Source organism: Pseudochaenichthys georgianus, chromosome 3 (assembly GCF_902827115.2).
Source record: "Pseudochaenichthys georgianus chromosome 3, fPseGeo1.2, whole genome shotgun sequence".
In the NCBI taxonomy this organism is placed as follows: Eukaryota; Metazoa; Chordata; class Actinopteri; order Perciformes; family Channichthyidae; genus Pseudochaenichthys; species Pseudochaenichthys georgianus.
In genome coordinates this window covers 3254489-3274982 of record NC_047505.1, presented here as the reverse complement: position 1 = coordinate 3274982, position 20494 = coordinate 3254489, and the positions used below count along the sequence as shown (strand labels likewise).

At 46.4% G+C, this 20494-nt stretch overlaps 2 protein-coding genes across 5 annotated transcripts in view; both read right to left on the bottom strand.

The window, feature by feature from the left end:
* Positions 1–13695, bottom strand: part of celf1 (cugbp, Elav-like family member 1) — a 31443-nt gene extending 17748 nt beyond the window's left edge. For 2 of the 4 annotated variants that reach the window (XM_071205976.1, XM_034104310.2), the window contains exons 1-5: positions 13595–13695; positions 9063–9185; positions 1351–1538; positions 753–835; positions 142–190 (exon numbers count right to left, since the gene is read on the bottom strand). In XM_071205976.1, the coding sequence (XP_071062077.1) occupies positions 142–190; positions 753–835; positions 1351–1538; positions 9063–9185; positions 13595–13611 (460 nt within the window). In that variant the 5' untranslated portion in view covers positions 13612–13695. Of the gene's footprint in view, positions 1–141; positions 191–752; positions 836–1350; positions 1539–2524; positions 2627–4955; positions 5076–9062; positions 9186–13523 lie in introns of all 4 variants that reach the window. The other 2 variants (XM_071205973.1, XM_071205980.1) reach the window with 2 other exon arrangements.
* Positions 13696–15601: 1906 nt separating this feature from the next.
* On the bottom strand, positions 15602–20494 carry LOC117442972 (methionyl-tRNA formyltransferase, mitochondrial-like). The gene is given in 9 exon segments (XM_034078935.2): positions 15602–15900; positions 17182–17255; positions 17781–17859; positions 17942–18033; positions 18111–18186; positions 18253–18355; positions 18443–18565; positions 19801–19998; positions 20181–20494. Coding segments are annotated over 9 exon segments (1074 nt in total). The 5' UTR covers positions 20339–20494; the 3' UTR covers positions 15602–15729.

Below are 20494 nucleotides of genomic sequence, written 5' to 3'. Positions count from 1 at the left end.
CTAAAGACTGAAAGGTGTTGCTGGCTGTAAGCATTCATCCTGCTCGTCCCGAGCACCAACACATCCGTATCAGTCTGGATGCAGCCACTAAAGTCAACGGTAGTGTGTAATAAAGCAAAGAGGAGGATGTCAAGTCCTTACCATTGTTCTTCTCACTGTCAGCGGGCTTCATCTGGATTGGGTGGTGCATCTGAACAGGAGCAGATGACACATTAGTCTTTATTCAGAGTTCCACGTCTGGACTACAGGCCAGAGAGTAAAGTGCGAAGAAGGACACTTGTTCTTGACTCAATAAACACTCATTTGTTTTTAGGAAACAAAGGACAAATAAAAGAATGTTGGATTGTGACGAATAGCCGCCTGTGGTCAGATCCTGCGGGACAATGCTTTCACAGTATGCTATCTAGTGTTATAACAAGCATGTTGAGTGTGTTCCTGGGGTCCTCTGAGAAGACAGCAGGGCGCTCATGTCAAGTCCTCTCCTCTGAGTCACACACTCGTTCCGGTGGTGATGTTCAAAGGGATGTTGTGTCCCCATGTTCTCTCTATCTTTCCAAAATGTCCTGACTCCAGTTTTTTAAAAGTTGCAAACAAGACCATAAGCAACATTAAAGCAACTTGTTATTCCTTAAATAAAACACTTAACATCTACATTTAGTCAGATCCTTGAGTGCAACAGTTTCCATTGTCGACACACACTTTGTAAATGGTGTTGAAACAGTGCGGGGCACAGAGAGCAGGCGTCCACTCACCCCGGGGAGGATCTTCATGTTGTGCAGTGCATTCTGGGCTTCCAGGGCTGATTTGCGAGTGTAGTACGTTATGAAACAGCAGCCTGCAGGGGAGGGAAGAGACCTGAGTCACACACTCACTGCGTGCCGTGTGCTTCGTGGGCAGCCGCAGAGATCTGACCCAACAGGTGTGCTCCTCCAGGCACTCCCAAACCCTTTGCATCGCCAAGTGAAATGAAGGCTTCTCATGTCGTCAGGTGTTTATGTCGGATCATGCATGATGCAATATCCGCCCAGATGGTGTTGTGACTAACTCAAGAAGATGGCACACATATTCACATCGCAGATATACAAATGAAAATACAGAAAAACAAATCGAAGGCAAGTATTTGTCTGTGAGTAATAAAAGAATACGTGGAGGTTTCCATCGTGTGTCAAGGATCTGCTGGGCTGCAGTTAAGCTAGCAAACCAAGAGTCTGTGTGGATGGTTTAAGGTTACAATAGAGAAGAGACTCATCGTCAGCATCAGGCTGTTTGGGAGGCGTGTGAACCCCAAATGGCATGCTCGACTCCTTCAGACTGAGCGGTGTGTGTGTGTGTGTGTTCCTGAAGGCTGACCTTTGCTCTGCGGAGGGTTCTGGCTGCGGTCTCGGAGGACATTAATCTCGTAGACGGCTCCGTAGGGCTCGAACAGCTCCCGCAGCTGCTCCTCCGACCAGGAGCGAGGGATCTGCCCCACAAACATCTTGATGGCATCAACGTCCGGCTGGTCGGGGTGATCCAGAGAGCCGTTCATCTTCTTCCCACTGGAAAGACACATGTCCGTTAGACGCAACACCATATCAACTGATACTGTATTGTAACTCCAAGCACTATATCCTCCAACAGCCCAATGGGTCAGAACAGTCGGCAGGACACTGATTAGAAGGCAAGTAAGGATGCTCATAGTGTTCTTCTGTTATGAAACTATGATGCTGAGTATTAACGTCAGATACTAATCATCACGTATTGCACTCATTATGTCTATGACCTGAGTGTATATCACAGAGGCAGGTATTCCTATAGACACGATGGAGGTGGTTTCTCTGTGCACACGCCATGGTATCTATGAATACCCACACACTGTGACATGGAGGCGGGTGGAAACGATCTGTGATGGGATTATAACAGCAGAAGATACACGTTGGTAAGACTTTCTTTGAGTTTGACGCCACCCCGCGGTAACATGTCCAAGTGCTCTGGACGATATACTCCTGTCTTAAAGCATTAGCTCTGGCTGCGCAGTGTGCAGACAGTCATGTGACACTGACTACCCATACCATGGTTATGGATGAGTAAGTGCATGTGCTAGGACACGCACTGGTATATATAACATACATCTGCATGGCGCTGGCACAGACAAACTAAACCCTCTGATACTCTGCTGAAAAGTCAAGAGGAGACAATGAATACAGACAGATGATGGATGAAGAGCTGCCGTCAGAAAAGCACAGAGGGGTCAGAGGTCAAACACACTCATCATCCGATCAGAACGATCCCTCTTCCTGACGGGTCCGGGGAGAACTTGGCTCATTCAGCTGAAAGCAGTGAACTATGGCATAAAGGGGCCTACAGGGGGCGCTGATGATGTGAGCCCACCGGCTGCCTGGGGTCAGGGTCTGCAGGGCAGCGGGCTCAAACTGAGCCGTCCACTGCAGGCTAAGTCCGGTCCACTGGATGACTTTGCAAGAACATCTGAGATATGTCAAACTGGACCATACACACCCACAGGGGGCTTCCACTTGTTACTTACTATGCATAGGCTGGAGCAATGCTACCGTTAACGTGCGCATTCACTTCAAACCCCGAGAGGCTGCGGGGCTCGCACATGTCGACCCGGCACTGCAATTTGTTCCTATACAAATACAAGAAAGCTGCATCACTCTTCTGTCTTTCACAGCATGGTAAAAGCCATTCACTCGTAATGTACATGTCATTGCACTGTTCCTGTACCCGTTCCAAAGTGGATCTCACTTGGTGAAGTGTAATGTCACATGATGTGGCTTAACAATGTGTGTTCAGCTCTGGGATCACTTCCTCTAGGCTTAAAGTGGGTGCACAACAAACCAATGGGCGGTACGGTGAGGCGGAACATTCACACTACCAGGACCAGGTCAGTTCTGTACACGGATTGGACATCATATAACTTGTATATAATAGAACTTACTGGCTGCTTCAGTCACACATGGGTTTCCTATGATGCACAAATATAATATATACTGCTGTTTTATTGTATTCATAGATGTTCTGTGTGCAATCCCAACCAGCCTTTTCCAGGCACTACATCACCACTGGCAGAGAACGACCGAAGACCTCCCTGAGGAGACCGGGGTCTTGTCTGCAGGAACACATGCTGATTGCTCTGATCGGTTAGTACGATGACAGGTCAAGTGATGTGAGAGCGTTCAGGTGTCATCGTCACATCAACCCAACTCGTAATCAGTCTACTCTCTCACACTTCAAATAGTCAAATGCAAGATGTAATAGTCACAGAATGCATTTGGAGAATCAAACATGAAACGTTGGAAAACATTTAATAAAGTTAAGAAGGATTTGAAAAATGATCAATGAGATAATCCGACTGGTCCCGCAGAATATGGCTGTATATGCTTCCAGTGTGATGTGTGACAGGGGGGGAGCGGTGCCTCTCGATCAGAAGCTGGCCTTCACTGGTTGCCATGTTACAATGATGTATTATCATTCTAATGATGGCCCACGGAGCGACAGAGAGGCAGCAGAGGGCGGTTACACCACAAGCAGACATGGGCCCGTCTCATTTGAGAATAGGACACGTTTAAGTATCCAATACATCCAGCGCTCAGAGAGCCTTCACTATCCCTAGTCTTCAATGCATGGAGGTACTTCTGATGTGCTTTAAAGCGTATGACGAGTAGGTGTAGTGTTATGGCCGAGCGGTTCATTTCCTCCACGCTACATGTTGAAGCGGGTCAGCAGCGGCTTGATTCAGCTCTTGCCTCCCGCACGTTGTCGTGCCGTGCACCACAGAACCTCTGCCACACCGACAGGCCCTTCAGCAGAGCTCATCATTCTGGATGAAATATTTGCTGCATTTGTACCATTTATTTCCAGAATTGAAATGTTCAGTTCTGCTCTAATGGTGTTTTATTGATTTGGGCACTGCTTAGGTGCCAGAGCACGACGTAGCACCTCCACACGGAGGCTGGGGTGTGGCTGTCACAACGCCACCGATGCCAGCTCAGAACACAAAGGCTGAATAACTCCTGTGCCTGTTATACATGTGCATGCTAACTACGCACCATCCCAATGTCCATGGCTTAGACATTGAATACACTCAACAATGTAATCTTGCTTTTGTCAACATTTTGTTTTTCAAAATGAATCCTCTAGAGCCACGGTGTCAACACGCTTCACGCGGCGATGCTTCTAGTGGCAGAAGAGTGTTCTCCTTTGAGAGCTAGCCAACGCACGGCATGCCAGCCACAGAGGGAGCCGGGCCCCACATGTCAACACGCCGCAGAGCTACATGGTTTATACATGTGTGTTGTGTGTGTGTGGTTCTTTGGGTTACTTCACTCCCTGTGATGTTCCTGGTGTGCTTCCCTCTAAAGTGTGCGTTACGCCCGGCTCAGTGTTACGGCTGAGGCACTCGTTCAAAAGGCCCAAAGGTGGCAGTACCAGCACCAATCACTGGAGACTAAATACTTCATAAGCTGACATTACTGCAGGCTTGACAATCAATGTTTCTGATCAAATGAGCTTTTTCTGAAATAAAGACTGATAGAGTTATCACAACGAGTGCGAGAGGCATTCATTGTTTGGGGTTATTTCTTGAGCACATAACCCTTCGTGTAAAGAATAACAGACAGGTCTCCCTCCGAACAGCAGCCTGGTACCATCTGAGCTGGATCCACAACCAGTCAGAATAATACATCGCCTAAAGAAAGCTGTAGGAAGTCACTGCAACGCCTCTTCTTCACTGGAGCGCAGCGTGGAAGAACGTCTGACCAACTGGAGGGCTTCACCCCCACACACACACACACACACACACACACACACACACACTGCAACCCCGCTGCCCATGACCAATGCTGCTGCCACTCAGAACAAAGCCCTTCACATACACAAATCCATCAAACTGATTCCAGAACCAGAGGACAGCCCTAGGAAACATGAATACTCAGTGATCAGAGCGAGCTACTTACACAGGACTAGAGTTCAAAGAGCAGTGGTCCACCATCATCTCAGGGAGGAAGTCCAACTTAAAGGAAGCCATGACGCCAAGAGGTGTTTCCTTCTCCGTTGGACACAACAGGACAGCGGCACTAAACGGACGCACAGACCAGGTGATGGTGGTAAACTCCAGGTGGTGCACTTATTGGTAGGTCCCTGGCGAAGGGTGTAATAAGGGCAGTGCACAAAGGGAAGAGAAAAACAAACTAATGCACACGGAGACCCGTCCGGTGGAACACAGACACACACACACAGAGTGGCTGCACCGCCTTGGTTGCGATGGAGGAACAAATGACAGACAGAGTGACAGGCCTTCAGGTCGGCAGGTTCTGGGAAGGGGACTGACCGCTGCATGCAGACCACGGGGGCTGCTGGGATCACGGGGGCCAGAGGAGCAATGGCCAGTTGGGCTCCCACAATCAAAGTGCTGATGGTCCACGGCCTTTGTGAGCGTTTCTCCTAGGCCAGCAGATCTGGCTGCAGCGTCAGATAAACATGGTGTCAGATTGATGGTGATAAGGCCCAGTGCGCAGGGGGATGAAAGAGGGAGTGCATAGTACTCCCCAGCCAGTAGCTAATCCCTGGACTAGCCACACCAGGGGCTAACAATTAGGTTCCGGCCAGAGGGGGGGCCGTGTTTACCCTGTTGTCCTGCGGCCTGCAGGGGTGTGTGTGGGATTCATGTGTGTAAAAACAGAAGGAAGCCCATGTCAATGACTCTGGCTTTTGTCTCTGTGCGACCCACAGCACACACACACAGACCCCACACCTTCGCACTGAGATCAACTCTGCACTGACACCCGGCTTCAGGTGGCCGGTGGCTGGACTCGACCCCTTTGTTCCATCCACACTGGAGCCTTTTCATTCTGCAGCACAACCCAGGGAAGCACGGTGCTGATAAACAAAGTCTGTGAAATAACAAAACCATCTTTAAGATCTTTTCAGATAAATGAGATGGATAACTTTATCCCTTAAATGAGATGGATAACTGTATCCCTTAAATGAGATGGATAACTGTATCCCTTAAATGAGATGGATAACTTTATCCCTTAAATGAGATGGATAACTTTATCCCTTAAATGAGATGGATAACTTTATCCCTTAAATGAGATGGATAACTTTATCCCTTAAATGAGATGGATAACTGTATCCCTTAAATGAGATGGATAACTTTATCCCTTAAATGAGATGGATAACTTTATCCCTTAAATGAGATGGATAACTTTATCCCTTAAATGAGATGGATAACTTTATCCCTTAAATGAGATGGATAACTGTATCCCTTAAATGAGATGGATAACTTTATCCCTTAAATGAGATGGATAACTGTATCCCTTAAATGAGATGGATAACTTTATCCCTTAAATGAGATGGATAACTGTATCCCTTAAATGAGATGGATAACTGTATCCCTTAAATGAGATGGATAACTTTATCCCTTAAATGAGATGGATAACTTTATCCCTTAAATGAGATGGATAACTTTATCCCTTAAATGAGATGGATAACTTTATCCCTTAAATGAGATGGATAACTTTATCCCTTAAATGAGATGGATAACTTTATCCCTTAAATGAGATGGATAACTTTATCCCTTAAATGAGATGGATAACTGTATCCCTTAAATGAGATGGATAACTTTATCCCTTAAATGAGATGGATAACTTTATCCCTTAAATGAGATGGATAACTTTATCCCTTAAATGAGATGGATAACTTTATCCCTTAAATGAGATGGATAACTGTATCCCTTAAATGAGATGGATAACTTTATCCCTTAAATGAGATGGATAACTGTATCCCTTAAATGAGATGGATAACTTTATCCCTTAAATGAGATGGATAACTGTATCCCTTAAATGAGATGGATAACTTTATCCCTTAAATGAGATGGATAACTTTATCCCTTAAATGAGATGGATAACTTTATCCCTTAAATGAGATGGATAACTGTATCCCTTAAATGAGATGGATAACTTTATCCCTTAAATGAGATGGATAACTGTATCCCTTAAATGAGATGGATAACTGTATCCCTTAAATGAGATGGATAACTTTATCCCTTAAATGAGATGGATAACTTTATCCCTTAAATGAGATGGATAACTTTATCCCTTAAATGAGATGGATAACTGTATCCCTTAAATGAGATGGATAACTGTATCCCTTAAATGAGATGGATAACTTTATCCCTTAAATGAGATGGATAACTGTATCCCTTAAATGAGATGGATAACTGTATCCCTTAAATGAGATGGATAACTTTATCCCTTAAATGAGATGGATAACTTTATCCCTTAAATGAGATGGATAACTTTATCCCTTAAATGAGATGGATAACTGTATCCCTTAAATGAGATGGATAACTTTATCCCTTAAATGAGATGGATAACTGTATCCCTTAAATGAGATGGATAACTTTATCCCTTAAATGAGATGGATAACTTTATCCCTTAAATGAGATGGATAACTTTATCCCTTAAATGAGATGGATAACTGTATCCCTTAAATGAGATGGATAACTGTATCCCTTAAATGAGATGGATAACTGTATCCCTTAAATGAGATGGATAACTTTATCCTTAACCCAACCGTAACGGGGACCTGCTGCTTATCACAGCCTTATCTCCATGACAGCGCACATATTGTGATGGCTAGCACAACGTTGCAAACTCGTCCTGCCTTTGAATGGCGTACCGATGATGGTGTTGCAGCGTTATTCAAACTTGCAGTAGTGGAGGCCATATGATCACACCGCTGTGATGACAGACGATATGAGAAACACCGACACTGCACTTAGCGAAGCGTGCTCGCCCTCCATATCCGATCTGACGCTCTGCACTACAATAGGAGCTGTTGTTAGAAGAAGCAGAGTGGTCTATTCCTATATTTAAACAGGTTTGAACACAGGAAGTGGAATACTTATCATTACATCACGTCGTGCCTCTAGCTATTCAGTGGGAAGTATAAAGTTAGAGATGATGATCATAAAGACATTATAGCCTGTAGACTGTACAATGTGCCATGTTAGGCTTCTACTAAGTGTAAGCTAGTTGGATGGCAGTCTGAAGAGGAGTCCCACGTCCAATGGGGAGTGGGGCTCCCCTCCATCTTCCCACGGAGTGCAGAGGGGACCCTCTGCCGCTCTGAGAGGAAGCTGCTCTGACTATCTGGATGGAATGTTCCAGCACTGCTCCGAGTTTCCCAACAGGCCAGTTCGTCATGCGTCATGCAGGACCGTGAGGTTAATACCAACACACACACATCTCTGAGCAACAGTCACAACCCCCAGGCCTACTCCATTTGGAGTTTTGAGTTTGTTTTAAGCAATAACTACAACTCATTTGTAATGTAGCAAAGGAGTTGTATTAGTAAGACGCCATGACGATCAGCTATCAGACCATGCTACCTGGGAGGTCTCATTTGGCATTAGGTTACATTTGTACTTGCTGTGGCTGAGAGCTGTTGGTATGCATGTTGCTGTGTGCAGATGTACGGACCTGATATGGAGTGATGAAGAAATGAGTCCTAGAACCCAGACATGAGTTAGCATGTCAGCGCGTCGGGTTACGTCGCCTGAAGTCAGTGTTTTCTGAATTCGTTTTTTGATAAATGCCTAAAATAAGATATGTGGTTCACACAAGCTTAACAGATGTTCATGTTTTGTATTACATAAGTGGTAAATGTTGAAACCTTTTAGTGGTTGCTACAAGTTTAAATGATTCTACTAAAGGTCATCATGCTGAACATTAGCCGCCTTTAGCTTGGGAGTGGTGACGTGAGGTCCTGTGACCGTGCTGTAGTTTGTTTAGAACCGTTCAGTACATAACAGCACTTGGTGTGCTGCTAATATAAGAGATTCTTTTCTGTAATTTCCAACAAAAAAAAAAAAAAAAGGCTGAAAAATCTCAGAGCTTTTGTGGAGGGAGCCCTTGCTAACTCACGGTGGCTCCAATAATCTGTCAACACGTCCCTCTATTGACTGGGAGAGAGATACATGGCTGCATGGTGTGGGCAGGGGGTCCTGGGGGTCCACAGATTCTCCATAACCCCCCCAAATGGCTGTTGGAGCTTCTTACCCCCCTAGTGCCAAGTTGGAGACATCGGAGGTGGGGAGGGTGAGGTGGGGCTGTCCCGTCTGCTCTGGAGACGCATACAGGCTCTCAGGGTCCAGGCTGTCCATCGAGGGCCTCGCACTACGACTAATCACACACACACACACACACACACACACACACACACACACACACACACACACACACACACACACACACACACACACACACACACACACACACACACACACACACACACACACACACACACACACACACACACACACACACACACACACACACACACACACACACACACACACACACACACACACACACAACAAAGAAACACACCACAAATGTTTGCACATGTAATGAAGCTTAAGTGGAACACACATGTGAGAGCTGGGGGGTGGGTTATTTTGAATAAGGGTACATCACCACACCCCTGTGTCCTTTCAAAGTCGACAATACTATAAGGACCTCCTGAAGTAGACATTTTAACACAAGCCTTCCTTCTAAATTCAGATCATTCATGTTCATTTTGTGAAATATCCTTAAACGAGACGCCACAGCGATGACAGTAGTTTTCATCATCAGTGCCCAGTAAGAAGGTTCTGCCTGTATTTGACATTTGCATCGCTGTCGTTTAAAAGATTTGAAACAAATGTAGGTTTTGAATAAGCATCTGAATAGGGGTGTGACCAAGGTATTTGTGCCAAGACGAGGGCTCTGAATGTTTAGACGACTGTTGTTCCTCTCTGCGCTCTCTCACTATCTGTGTCAGCACCCGCCTACCTGCAGCTGTCCGTCACCTCTCTCCTGTCTGCGCTCTCTCACTATCTGTGTCAGCACCCGCCTACCTGCAGCTGTCCGTCACTCACCTCTCTCCTCTCTGCGCTCTCTCACTATCTGTGTCAGCACCCGCCTACCTGCAGCTGTCCGTCACCTCTCTCCTGTCTGCGCTCTCTCACTATCTGTGTCAGCACCCGCCTACCTGCAGCTGTCCGTCACTCACCTCTCACCTCTCTGCGCTCTCTCACTATCTGTGTCAGCACCCGCCTACCTGCAGCTGTCCGTCACTCACCTCTCACCTCTCTGCGCTCTCTCACTATCTGTGTCAGCACCCGCCTACCTGCAGCTGTCCGTCACCTCTCTCCTCTCTGCGCTCTCTCACTATCTGTGTCAGCACCCGCCTACCTGCAGCTGTCCGTCACTCACCTCTCTCCGCTCTCTCACTATCTGTGTCAGCACCCGCCTACCTGCAGCTGTCCGTCACTCACCTCTCTCCGCTCTCTCACTATCTGTGTCAGCACCCGCCTACCTGCAGCTGTCCGTCACCTCTCTCCTCTCTGCGCTCTCTCACTATCTGTGTCAGCACCCGCCTACCTGCAGCTGTCCGTCACTCACCTCTCTCCGCTCTCTCACTATCTGTGTCAGCACCCGCCTACCTGCAGCTGTCCGTCACTCACCTCTCTGCGCTCTCTCACTATCTGTGTCAGCACCCGCCTACCTGCAGCTGTCCGTCACTCACCTCTCTGCGCTCTCTCACTATCTGTGTCAGCACCCGCCTACCTGCAGCTGTCCGTCACTCACCTCTCTGCGCTCTCTCACTATCTGTGTCAGCACCCGCCTACCTGCAGCTGTCCGTCACCTCTCTCCACCCTGGTGGTTGGTTGGCTTTGTTGCAATATTTGGGCAAGTTGCGCCAGACTGAGAAGGGTTCAATCTTTTTACAGACAGACAACAATCCGATCAGGTTTGTGGTGTTAAATTAATGACTTCAAATCAACTGGTTCTCCTGCATTACTGAGCACCAAGTCCTTTGTTATCAGTTCAGACCACTTTAGAGCAAAAATGAAAACATGTTCGTCTTTAAAAAAGTTATCATACAATTTAAATCAGCATCTAGAGACCCATCAACACTCGCAACATTGTAATCTGTAAGGCCAAGTAGGACAGGTTTGAGACAGCCCTTTCTAAAGCTTCCCAGTCACAATGTAAATGAGGACTGATCTGTGATGACACTACAAGGATGTAGACTTCCTTCAGGAAAACATATGAGAGTGGAATCAGTTTGATCAGTCACTGTTTCTATATAACATCTCCACATTAATATACTGGCCTCTTCTCCTCCCATCTTGTAAAAGGTATGAAATAAGTAATACCAAAAAACCGATGGCCGTCACGTTAGCACATGTCACCTCTTTCTTTCAGAATGAGGCGAAAAGTATTAAAAGAGGTGAAAATCACTCCAAGTCTGGCCGTGTTGAGAACTGTGCATACACACAAGGGGAGTTAGTCGGTTCCGTAAGAGCCAGCATGCGGGACCGGCTACAAGGTGTTGGTGAGTAATACGAGTGTAATGTGTAACGTTAATGTACGCGACTCTGGGATTTCTAGTCTTTGTGGTTGCGTATTTTCCATAGTCTTATATTTCAACAGTTTTAAGACAAACTGTGACTTTTTGACATGGAAATGATTTTTTTAAGATTGACAAACATCATGTGTGTAATTCATGGCACAATTCAAACGGGATCGAAAGATGAGTTTCTCTCTCCATTGACTTCAATACATAATTTTTCAGAAATAAGGTCCCATGGGGCGGAAGTAGATGGGCGTGACTTCACCACTCTATACTACGAATCAGGATTTTCGTTTAGCAAGGTAACTTCAGGGATTTCCGGTCCTACGAAGCTGGTACACTTTTTAGCGGGCTAGATAACTTATGCTGAGCGGCTAGCCTGCTCTGGAGCAGGATAGGTTCCAAGATAAGAGATCGACTCAGTGAAAGCACCGCCTGCCAGAGGGGTGGACTCGAGTCACATGACTTGGACTCGAGTCACAAATGTGATGACTTGAGACTCGACTTGACAAAATCACACAACACTTGCGACTCGACTTGGACGTGAGCACCAATGACTCGGGACTCGAGCCTTCTGACTTGAGGTGACTTGATCATTTAATCCAGAGGTCTCCAACACGCCGACCGCGAGCTGCCGCTAGAAGAGCAGACTCCCGTCGGGGAGAGCAGACTCTCCAGCCGCTTCTACTCTTGCTGAGAATCCTTGCAGGCAGGGGCGGGTCTTTATTTAGCTTGGGCCACCATGCGGCCAATCATATGCGAGGACACACGAGGATCATACCATTATGTGAAAGAAGGGTGGGGGGCACAGCAGGTGTAGTGGCACAGGCCAGCTGCACAGAGCGACGGGGAGACGGATTTAAATGTAAGCGCGTCGGAAAAAGTCAAGAAATGAGCGAAAACCGAAAAAAGAAGCAGCACCTGCTGCTTTTCAGTGATACTGCAGAAAGCTAAGCTGAGTGCAGGATTTCTAAAATGAAAATAACCTTTTTTGGTTACTTTTTTTTGGTAACCACTCAGGATTTATTATCAGAGGTGGGAGAAGTTCAAATCTTGTACTTGAGTAAAGTACCAGAGTGTAGGAATACTCGGTTACAATAAAAAGTTCTGCGTTCAAAATGTTACAAGTAAAAGTACAAAAGTATTAGCATCAACATATAGTTAAAGTACCACCTGCAGAGGGATCTAGATGCAGGTGTTCTCTTCCCCATAGAGCCGCCTGGCTGCACATTATCCCTGGCATAAAGATAGATAGTGGGTCCCTCACAACATGTTGTACACAGTGGAAATAAACATTCTGTCACCTCTACAGCAGGGATCTTATCCACTAAACTCCCTCTGAATCAAACTGTCAGTAGCCTTACCTTACGGTCCCTCTTAAAATAGAAAAAACACGTTACTTTACCAGCAGAGAGAAAATGGATTATTAAATTATGAATGTGACTAATAAAGAGTGGTTTGATTATTACACTGAACACAAATATAAATGCAACACTTTTGTTTTTGCTCCCATTTTTCATGAGATGAACTCAAAGATCTAAAACATTTTCTATATACACAAAATAACAATTTCTCTCAAATATTGTTCACAAATCTGAAAAAATGTGTGATAGTGAGCACTTCTCCTTTGCCGAGATAATCCATCCCACCTCACAGGTGTGGCATATCAAGATGCTGAGTAGACAGCATGCTTATTGCACAGGTGTGCCTTAGGCTGGCCACAATAAAACAAGCGGCGAAGTGTTTAGAAAGTGTTTCGAACCAGCCTTTCAGCAGGGTCCTGTGAGGGACATGCTAACAGAGAGGAGTGACGGTGGCCACTTCCGGGTTTGGTAACATTCTCTTTAGCGTAACGTTACCGGGGCTGCTTCACGGCTCCTCAAACAGCTGACATCATACCCCACTGCTGTAAACCACAGCAACTCTAACATGACGTCATTTCATAAACACATTACTGTCATATTTAACTGCCGTTCAACCCATAACAGTAACAGTGGATACTACGCCGAGCTTTACACTCGCGCGAGCTTCATTATTAAGACAACAACTGACAGCTACACATTGGGACTGTTATGGTAACATTAGCTAGCTACAACAGCGTCTAATAATTTCAAACTTACCCGTGTTTCTACGCCACTGTTAATTTGACTTGTGCTTAAAACTAAATGTCGTGTTGGTCTGGTCAGCTTACAGTTTAACGCTAAGCATGCTGTCTCAGGAGAGAGGCGGGCTGCTACACTGGAGAAGTTGTGCTCTGTCACTTTAGGTTCAGCTAGCAGTCATCGTGTAAAATGGAAGTCTCTCTGAACCGTTACCACAGGGGGGGGGGGGGAGCAGAGCCAACATGATAAGGGCTATTTCCTTCAGCATAAGTTGTATTGACTTTATGTAGAGTTATACTTTAATGTTAAACATTGCGCATTACCTTTAATTGATTCGTAGTTGTCCTCAAAGGGAAGTGAAAGTGCACTTGACAGCTCCCTGAGTTAGAGTGGGACGTGGTACAGTCCAGACTAAGGAACAGCCTGATCATCTCCAGACAGTCTGTCCGGCTTCATGTTTTACTAAAAGATCAGATCACCTTTATTGATGGCCAGAAGGAAAATGTTGGTGTTGCAGCAGAGAAGATAAATACGTATCTTACATCGAGAAAGGTCAAAATAAAGAATACATTAATATAAAAGAGCCAAAACAAAAAAAAGTGTTATTAAATAGGAACTACAATAGAGCAATTAGACTCTAAATTGAAATGTAAGCATTATACAAGCAGTGTCCAACACCAGTTCAGTGTTCAGTGCAACATGTTATTATGCAGAAGCAACATCTTTACAAGAAAACACATGTACCAGCTAAAGTAATATTCAATATAAAAGTGAATTCTTCAGCACAAGAATTAAGTAAGTGAGTCATAAATAGCCAATCCCAAATGTGCCATGTGATCATTAAAAACTTAAACATAACTAAAAACATACAGCAGCTAATGTGGAGATGCACTACAAGTAGTGTTGTGTGCCTTTTCCTCCTGGATCCCGCGGTTAGGGTTGTCGATGCATTCTGTGCCAGCTTGTCCTTAAACCCTGAGCAGAGCCAGAGCTGCTCACGCTGAAACGAGTCTGTTTATGAACCTTTCCCAACACCTTGGCCAGACACCGAGGACACGAGACATGGTGCAGTGGCAATGGTTAGACCTCCAGTGAAACTAGTAAGCACGATGTCTTGAGCCAAACTCAGAGGCGCTGTCTCCGTCTGTGGTTGGACCTCAATCCCCTGCTATTTATGTACGTCATTTGCAGACAAACAATATACTTTTATGAAAATATGAATTTGATTGATGTTTGTGTATAAATGATGAACTCATGTTATGACAGAAGCGTGTGATGACTAGTCTGTGTGTGCTATGAGCCGACTTTGCCTACAGGGGTATTAGTCAGGAGGCACGATGTGCTTCAGAGCCAGAGTACTTGGACTCATCCCACAGAGGGGACATGGACAGGACCTTCACATGAAAGGTCAATGTGTTCGGGCCAGGGAGCTGCAGAGCAGGTCATCACGGTGAATGGTTAGCCACTTTACAAAGTGTGTGGGAAGTATGTTTCTGATGTTCATGATTGTGCCTCTGAACACGGTCTGTGAACAGGCACCATGTCATTCATGAAGACAATCCACTCACGATGAGAAGGACGTGTATTACATGTTACTTGTTAGACGCTTCCATACTCAGTATGTGTACCCCACAGGAGCACTTTGGGGCGAAGGGTCCCAGGGACTCAACGACATGCTGACTGCAGCGGGGTTTGAACCTGTGACCCCTGGTCCCAACGCCACAAGCCGCCTGTATGTTCCACAGGTGTCCCTCCACATAATGCTTGCCTCTAACATATGACCTTGCATCATGTCACAGCTGGCATATTGAGGGTAAATCATTCTTATAATACTTCTAACATTGTTCTTAATATTCAAAACGCAAGTGATTGCATCCCAAGACAATTAACAAAGCATGTTATGTAGCCAATCACAGAAGCCGAACATACATATATACACTTGTACAAAGTGTTGTCTTTACCAGTGTGAGTTCATGTGAGCGGATGCAGTCTCCAGCTGTCGGACCGTGGAGCTAGCATGCTCACAAGGCTCATGTTTGAAGGGAAATGGGTTTTCTGTCTTAGTTCTAATAGAAACAAACACTTCCTGAAATAAATCAGCAGCAATATCATTTATTGCAATAAAAGCAAAGTATAGCTCAACTATCCAGACGTCTCCAACAGACAGAGTAACACAGTGAATCCCAGCAGCCGATACGTGCAGTGTTCATATGCAGAGGCAGCCTCATGACGCAGAGTCCTCTCTCATGTCCTTTGCGTCTCCTCCATGCTTCCTGCTGATGAACTGTGCGCTGGTGAGGTCACAGGCTGACTTCCTGTGCAGGTAGCCGTTATAGAAGTCCCCTGCCGTCAGCCTCTTCTTCAGGACCACCGACCTGAAGCCCACCCAGCCGTCCTGCAGCAGGGAGCACACGTTAACACAGAGTGAAGGACTTCATCACATTGTTCAGCTTCAAGGCGAAGGGGAACAGCTGCCAGCGACTGAGAGGACACATGTGTGAGTTTGTTATCATTATAAATACATCACTGCGAGCTCACAATCTGACCCGGTGTTTGTGACAACCACACAATATATACTTTCCCATTACTCCCGTCACCTGACCGCTGCCTCCTCGTGTGCAGCATGCATTGGACCTCCGGCGTCTAGCGGCTTCTTCAGCTCCTTCTCGATAACACATTTAGTGTCCTCTGAAGTGCTGAACACCCAGTTTGCTCCTGTAAGTTTGAACTAACCCTGCTTTCTGAATCACGGCCCGGAGCATTCCGAACATCGCTGAATACAACATGTGTGACTTTGTGATTGTGTTTCAGTCCTTGAAACTGGGGAATTACATAAGTGCTGCAAACTCAAATTGAATAGAGTGACTGCAGCCAGGACGGCCTGATGTTGAAACACTTCCTGTTGTAACCACTAGGTGTCACGATTGCCATGGCAGCAGTAACAAGAAAGCAAACCGAGGACTCTGGCCGTTTCTCAATGTAGAGTATACTTGCTGCAGAGCCACTATTTCAAGTATTCTACGAGTTGAGTGGCGCCGAATGCTGGGCGTTTAACATGCATTCAAACAGTCCTTCGGAGCCACTACGTAGTACGTAGTGTACTGAAATAGTGGCTCTGCAGCAGCTCTACTCGACTAGAGACGCTAGTCGGGTGTGTCTGTTTCATTTGCCAAGAGTCCATGCTCTGATGGAAAAACATAAAGAAAAAAACATTTGTGAACTTATTGAAATAAATATATAATAAATGATGTTCATTTTTCCATTGGAGAGATCATCATATTGTTTAAAGAGGATCCTGGTGAGGCTGTGAGGGACTGAGCCCAAAGAGCACTCTGGGTAAGAGCCCAATCAGAACTCACATGTGGTTAGCGCACACATTGTGACGACTGCTGCTCTGTGTGTTCCGTGCGTGTATTAAGCGTGGCTCTTCGTATCGAGGACTCTTTGATGCAGTCCTTAAGCCGGACAGAGGGAGTCTGCAGTCAGCTGCTCAGTCACACACTGAAGCTTCACCTTTCCTTCCAATGCTACGTGGCCATGCTGCACACTCCACACCATGTACCAAAAGGCTTTACAGACATTATTTGATGGACATTTGGACATTATGTCAAAACACAAATAGAAATATAGCAATACAACTGTGCAGTAAAGAGGACAGGTGTGTGAGGGGACACACCTTGCAGCTCACAGCCAGAGTGTTGGACTCCTTCTGGTAGCTCACTGAGCCGGGGGCCGCCCTGCTCCCCTCACCTGCAGACAGAGGGGCCATGACACACCACAACACACTCTTCAGAGAGAGAGAACACAACATATTCGGCTACACTCGCAGACTGGTTCAACTCATGCTGTGCATGAACAAAGCACGGCAACTCTGTGTGCATCGTGTTGCTGAAAAGAAGCCTGATAGAAGATCACAGGGAGCAGACATTAATGTCCACATTATTATTCATCGGTATACATTTGATCTGTATATCAAATACACTTTAAATGCTCACTACTGATTGGCTACAGTAGTTTGACACTGCAGCGAACAGAACACGATGAGAGGACTGAATGACCCGTGTATCACATCGAGCTCTCTCTCAGCACGGTCAAGTGGAGGAGCAGAACCACGTGGAGCAGTCACTCTGGTATTCAACGGTTCACGCCAACAGCGTTGTGATGTGTACTTCTTCTCGGCAGAAGCAGCACGTGTGTCTGCCTTCTCCAGGGGAGAGCACAGACCCACTGCATCATCCAGGAAGCCAATGCTCCAACAGGATGACCCACACCTACCTGATGATGAAACGTGACATCGTCCCACAAAGCCCAGCAGAGTGAGGGTCCGGCCCCTCCAGGTGGTCCTCAGAGGGATCTGGTGGAGGAGAAGCATCATCAGACACATGCAGCGTGCCTCATCCCTCCCTCAAAGCCTACGTGTCTGCATGGTTCAATACCCGGGAGCCGATGGCGCACTGCAGCCAGCCGATCTGATCGCAGGTCTGCTCCTCCCACTGCACCCAGCTCATGGAGGCACTGACCTTGGGCGCTGTGTTTGGGAGTGAGCGTGTCAGTACCAACAGGTCCATGGAGCACGCTGTGTCTGTGTGGTTCAGAGCTACGTACCAAAGGTGCCCCCGCTCCGGCTCTGCTCTCTCCGATGAGCTATCCTCTCGGGCAGGGTCCTCAGGGTGTCGAGCAGCTGCAACACAAACACACCGTCAGCTTGCTGCGAGCAGACGGACCCCCACACGCTCAGCACACCCACCAGCTGGGCTCCTTTGGAGGAGAGGGCCGCTTCCAGCTGGTCTGCCGTGCAGCCTTCAGGGACCTGATGGAGCTCCTGCTGGAGGAGGGGGCCCACATCAAACCTGGGGGGGGGGGACATTCTTAGTGTCTGTGTGATGGCAGATGGGCAGATGGGGGGGTGTAGGACCAGGGCTTTGCCCTCGGGGTACCTGTGAGGGCGGATCTGGATGATGGAGACCCCCGTCACAGCATCACCATGCATGATGGTGTGGAAGATGGGGGCCGGGCCCCTCCACCTGGGCAGCAGGCTGGGGTGGACGTTCAGAATCCCACTGCAGAGCACACACACTTTATAAACAGGTACACACACACACACACACACTTTATAAACAGGTACACACACCACACACACTTTATAAACAGGTACACACACCACACACACACTTTATAAACAGGTACACACACCACACACACACTTTATAAACAGGTACACACCACACACACACACTTTATAAACAGGTACACACCACACACACACTTTATAAACAGGTACACACCACACACACACACACACTTTATAAACAGGGACACACCACACACACACTTTATAAACAGGTACACACCACACACACACTTTATAAACAGGTACACACCACACACACACTTTATAAACAGGTACACACCACACACACACACACACTTTATAAACAGGTACACACCACACACACACTTTATAAACAGGTACACACCACACACACACTTTATAAACAGGTACACACCACACACACACTTTATAAACAGGTACACACCACACACCACACACACACACACACACACACACACACTTTATAAACAGGTACACACCACACACACACACACTTTATAAACAGGTACACACCACACACACACACTTTATAAACAGGTACACACCACACACACACACACTTTATAAACAGGTACACACCACACACACACACACTTTATAAACAGGTACACACCACACAGCTGGAATATTAATTAAGAAAACATTATTTGTAATGCCTTTAGATAATAAACATCATCACATTCCAGGAGCTTAAAGAGGGACTAACCTGGGAATTCATTTAACCCGTCTTTTATTTTGTTAATGTTATTGATACTAGGGTAATTCTTTTTTTTTCTTGTTTAAAAAAATCTGTTACTCATAACTTCTTCTAGTTTTGAAATGATCATACAAATTGAAACATTATCTAAAAAGTATTCTTACAAAATGCAATAATTGTATGTTCAGATGAAGGCTATGATATGAGTAAATAATAAAAGTATTATTATCTATAGCAAGTTTTGTCTTGGCCATCATTTATAATAATAATGGCCCAAATGTAAAGTTAAATCTATTAAAGACGTGTCCACTGAGATCTCTGTTACTTTAGAATCAGAATATCTCTACAGCCATCATCATACTTAGGTATTCCATCTCCGAGGCTTCAGTGCAGGACAACGTTAAGAGGCCAGAGACACCAAACTGAAGGCTTTCATTCAGGGGGGCACTCTTCAGGTTTAGCTACATCACATGAAAGCAGCTCACTGTGGGAACTTGTTGATGAGCTTCTCGGGGAGCAAACAGCCGAAGGACACCACCACCCCCACATCAAACTGTCCATCCACAGGGTGGGGGGGCCAGCTGTGGACTGGGAGCTGGTTCTGTAGAGCGAACCTCTTCACCGGGACGTCCCCGGCAGAGCCACCACCTCAAGGGTCTCCACCACCCCCTCCACTGGAGCTCCTACACATTACATGGAGGTTGTGAACATTTCATCACTAAATTCTTTTTTTTCCTACAAGCTACAACACTTCAAGTGTGGTTCACAGATACGTGGACAAGCTCCATTTTTTTCTGCAAGTGCTCACATCAGGTTTTACACGCTCTCGCATTTTGCACCATATCTACCTTCATACAGGACTCACCTGTTGGATGTGAGCACTTTCAGAGACTCCACAGCGAAGTGGTCTGAGCCGAAGAACAGCAGCCTCCAGGGGGGTCCGGAGGAGGAGAGCCTGCTTGCCGCGGGCCTCCCCCCGGCCCGCAGGCAGCGCAGCGCCGCGGTCCTGCCCAGCAGCCACATCCTGACAGCGGCTCCGCTCACTGCGACATGTCTCCAGGGTCAGGGCGGGCTTTGGCTACGTTTCTGTCACTGTTGTTAGTTTGTCCTAAATGTGTGTATAGGACGCCGCCATGTTTTCCACTACACTTCCGCCTGCGTCTTCTTCTTCTTCTCTTG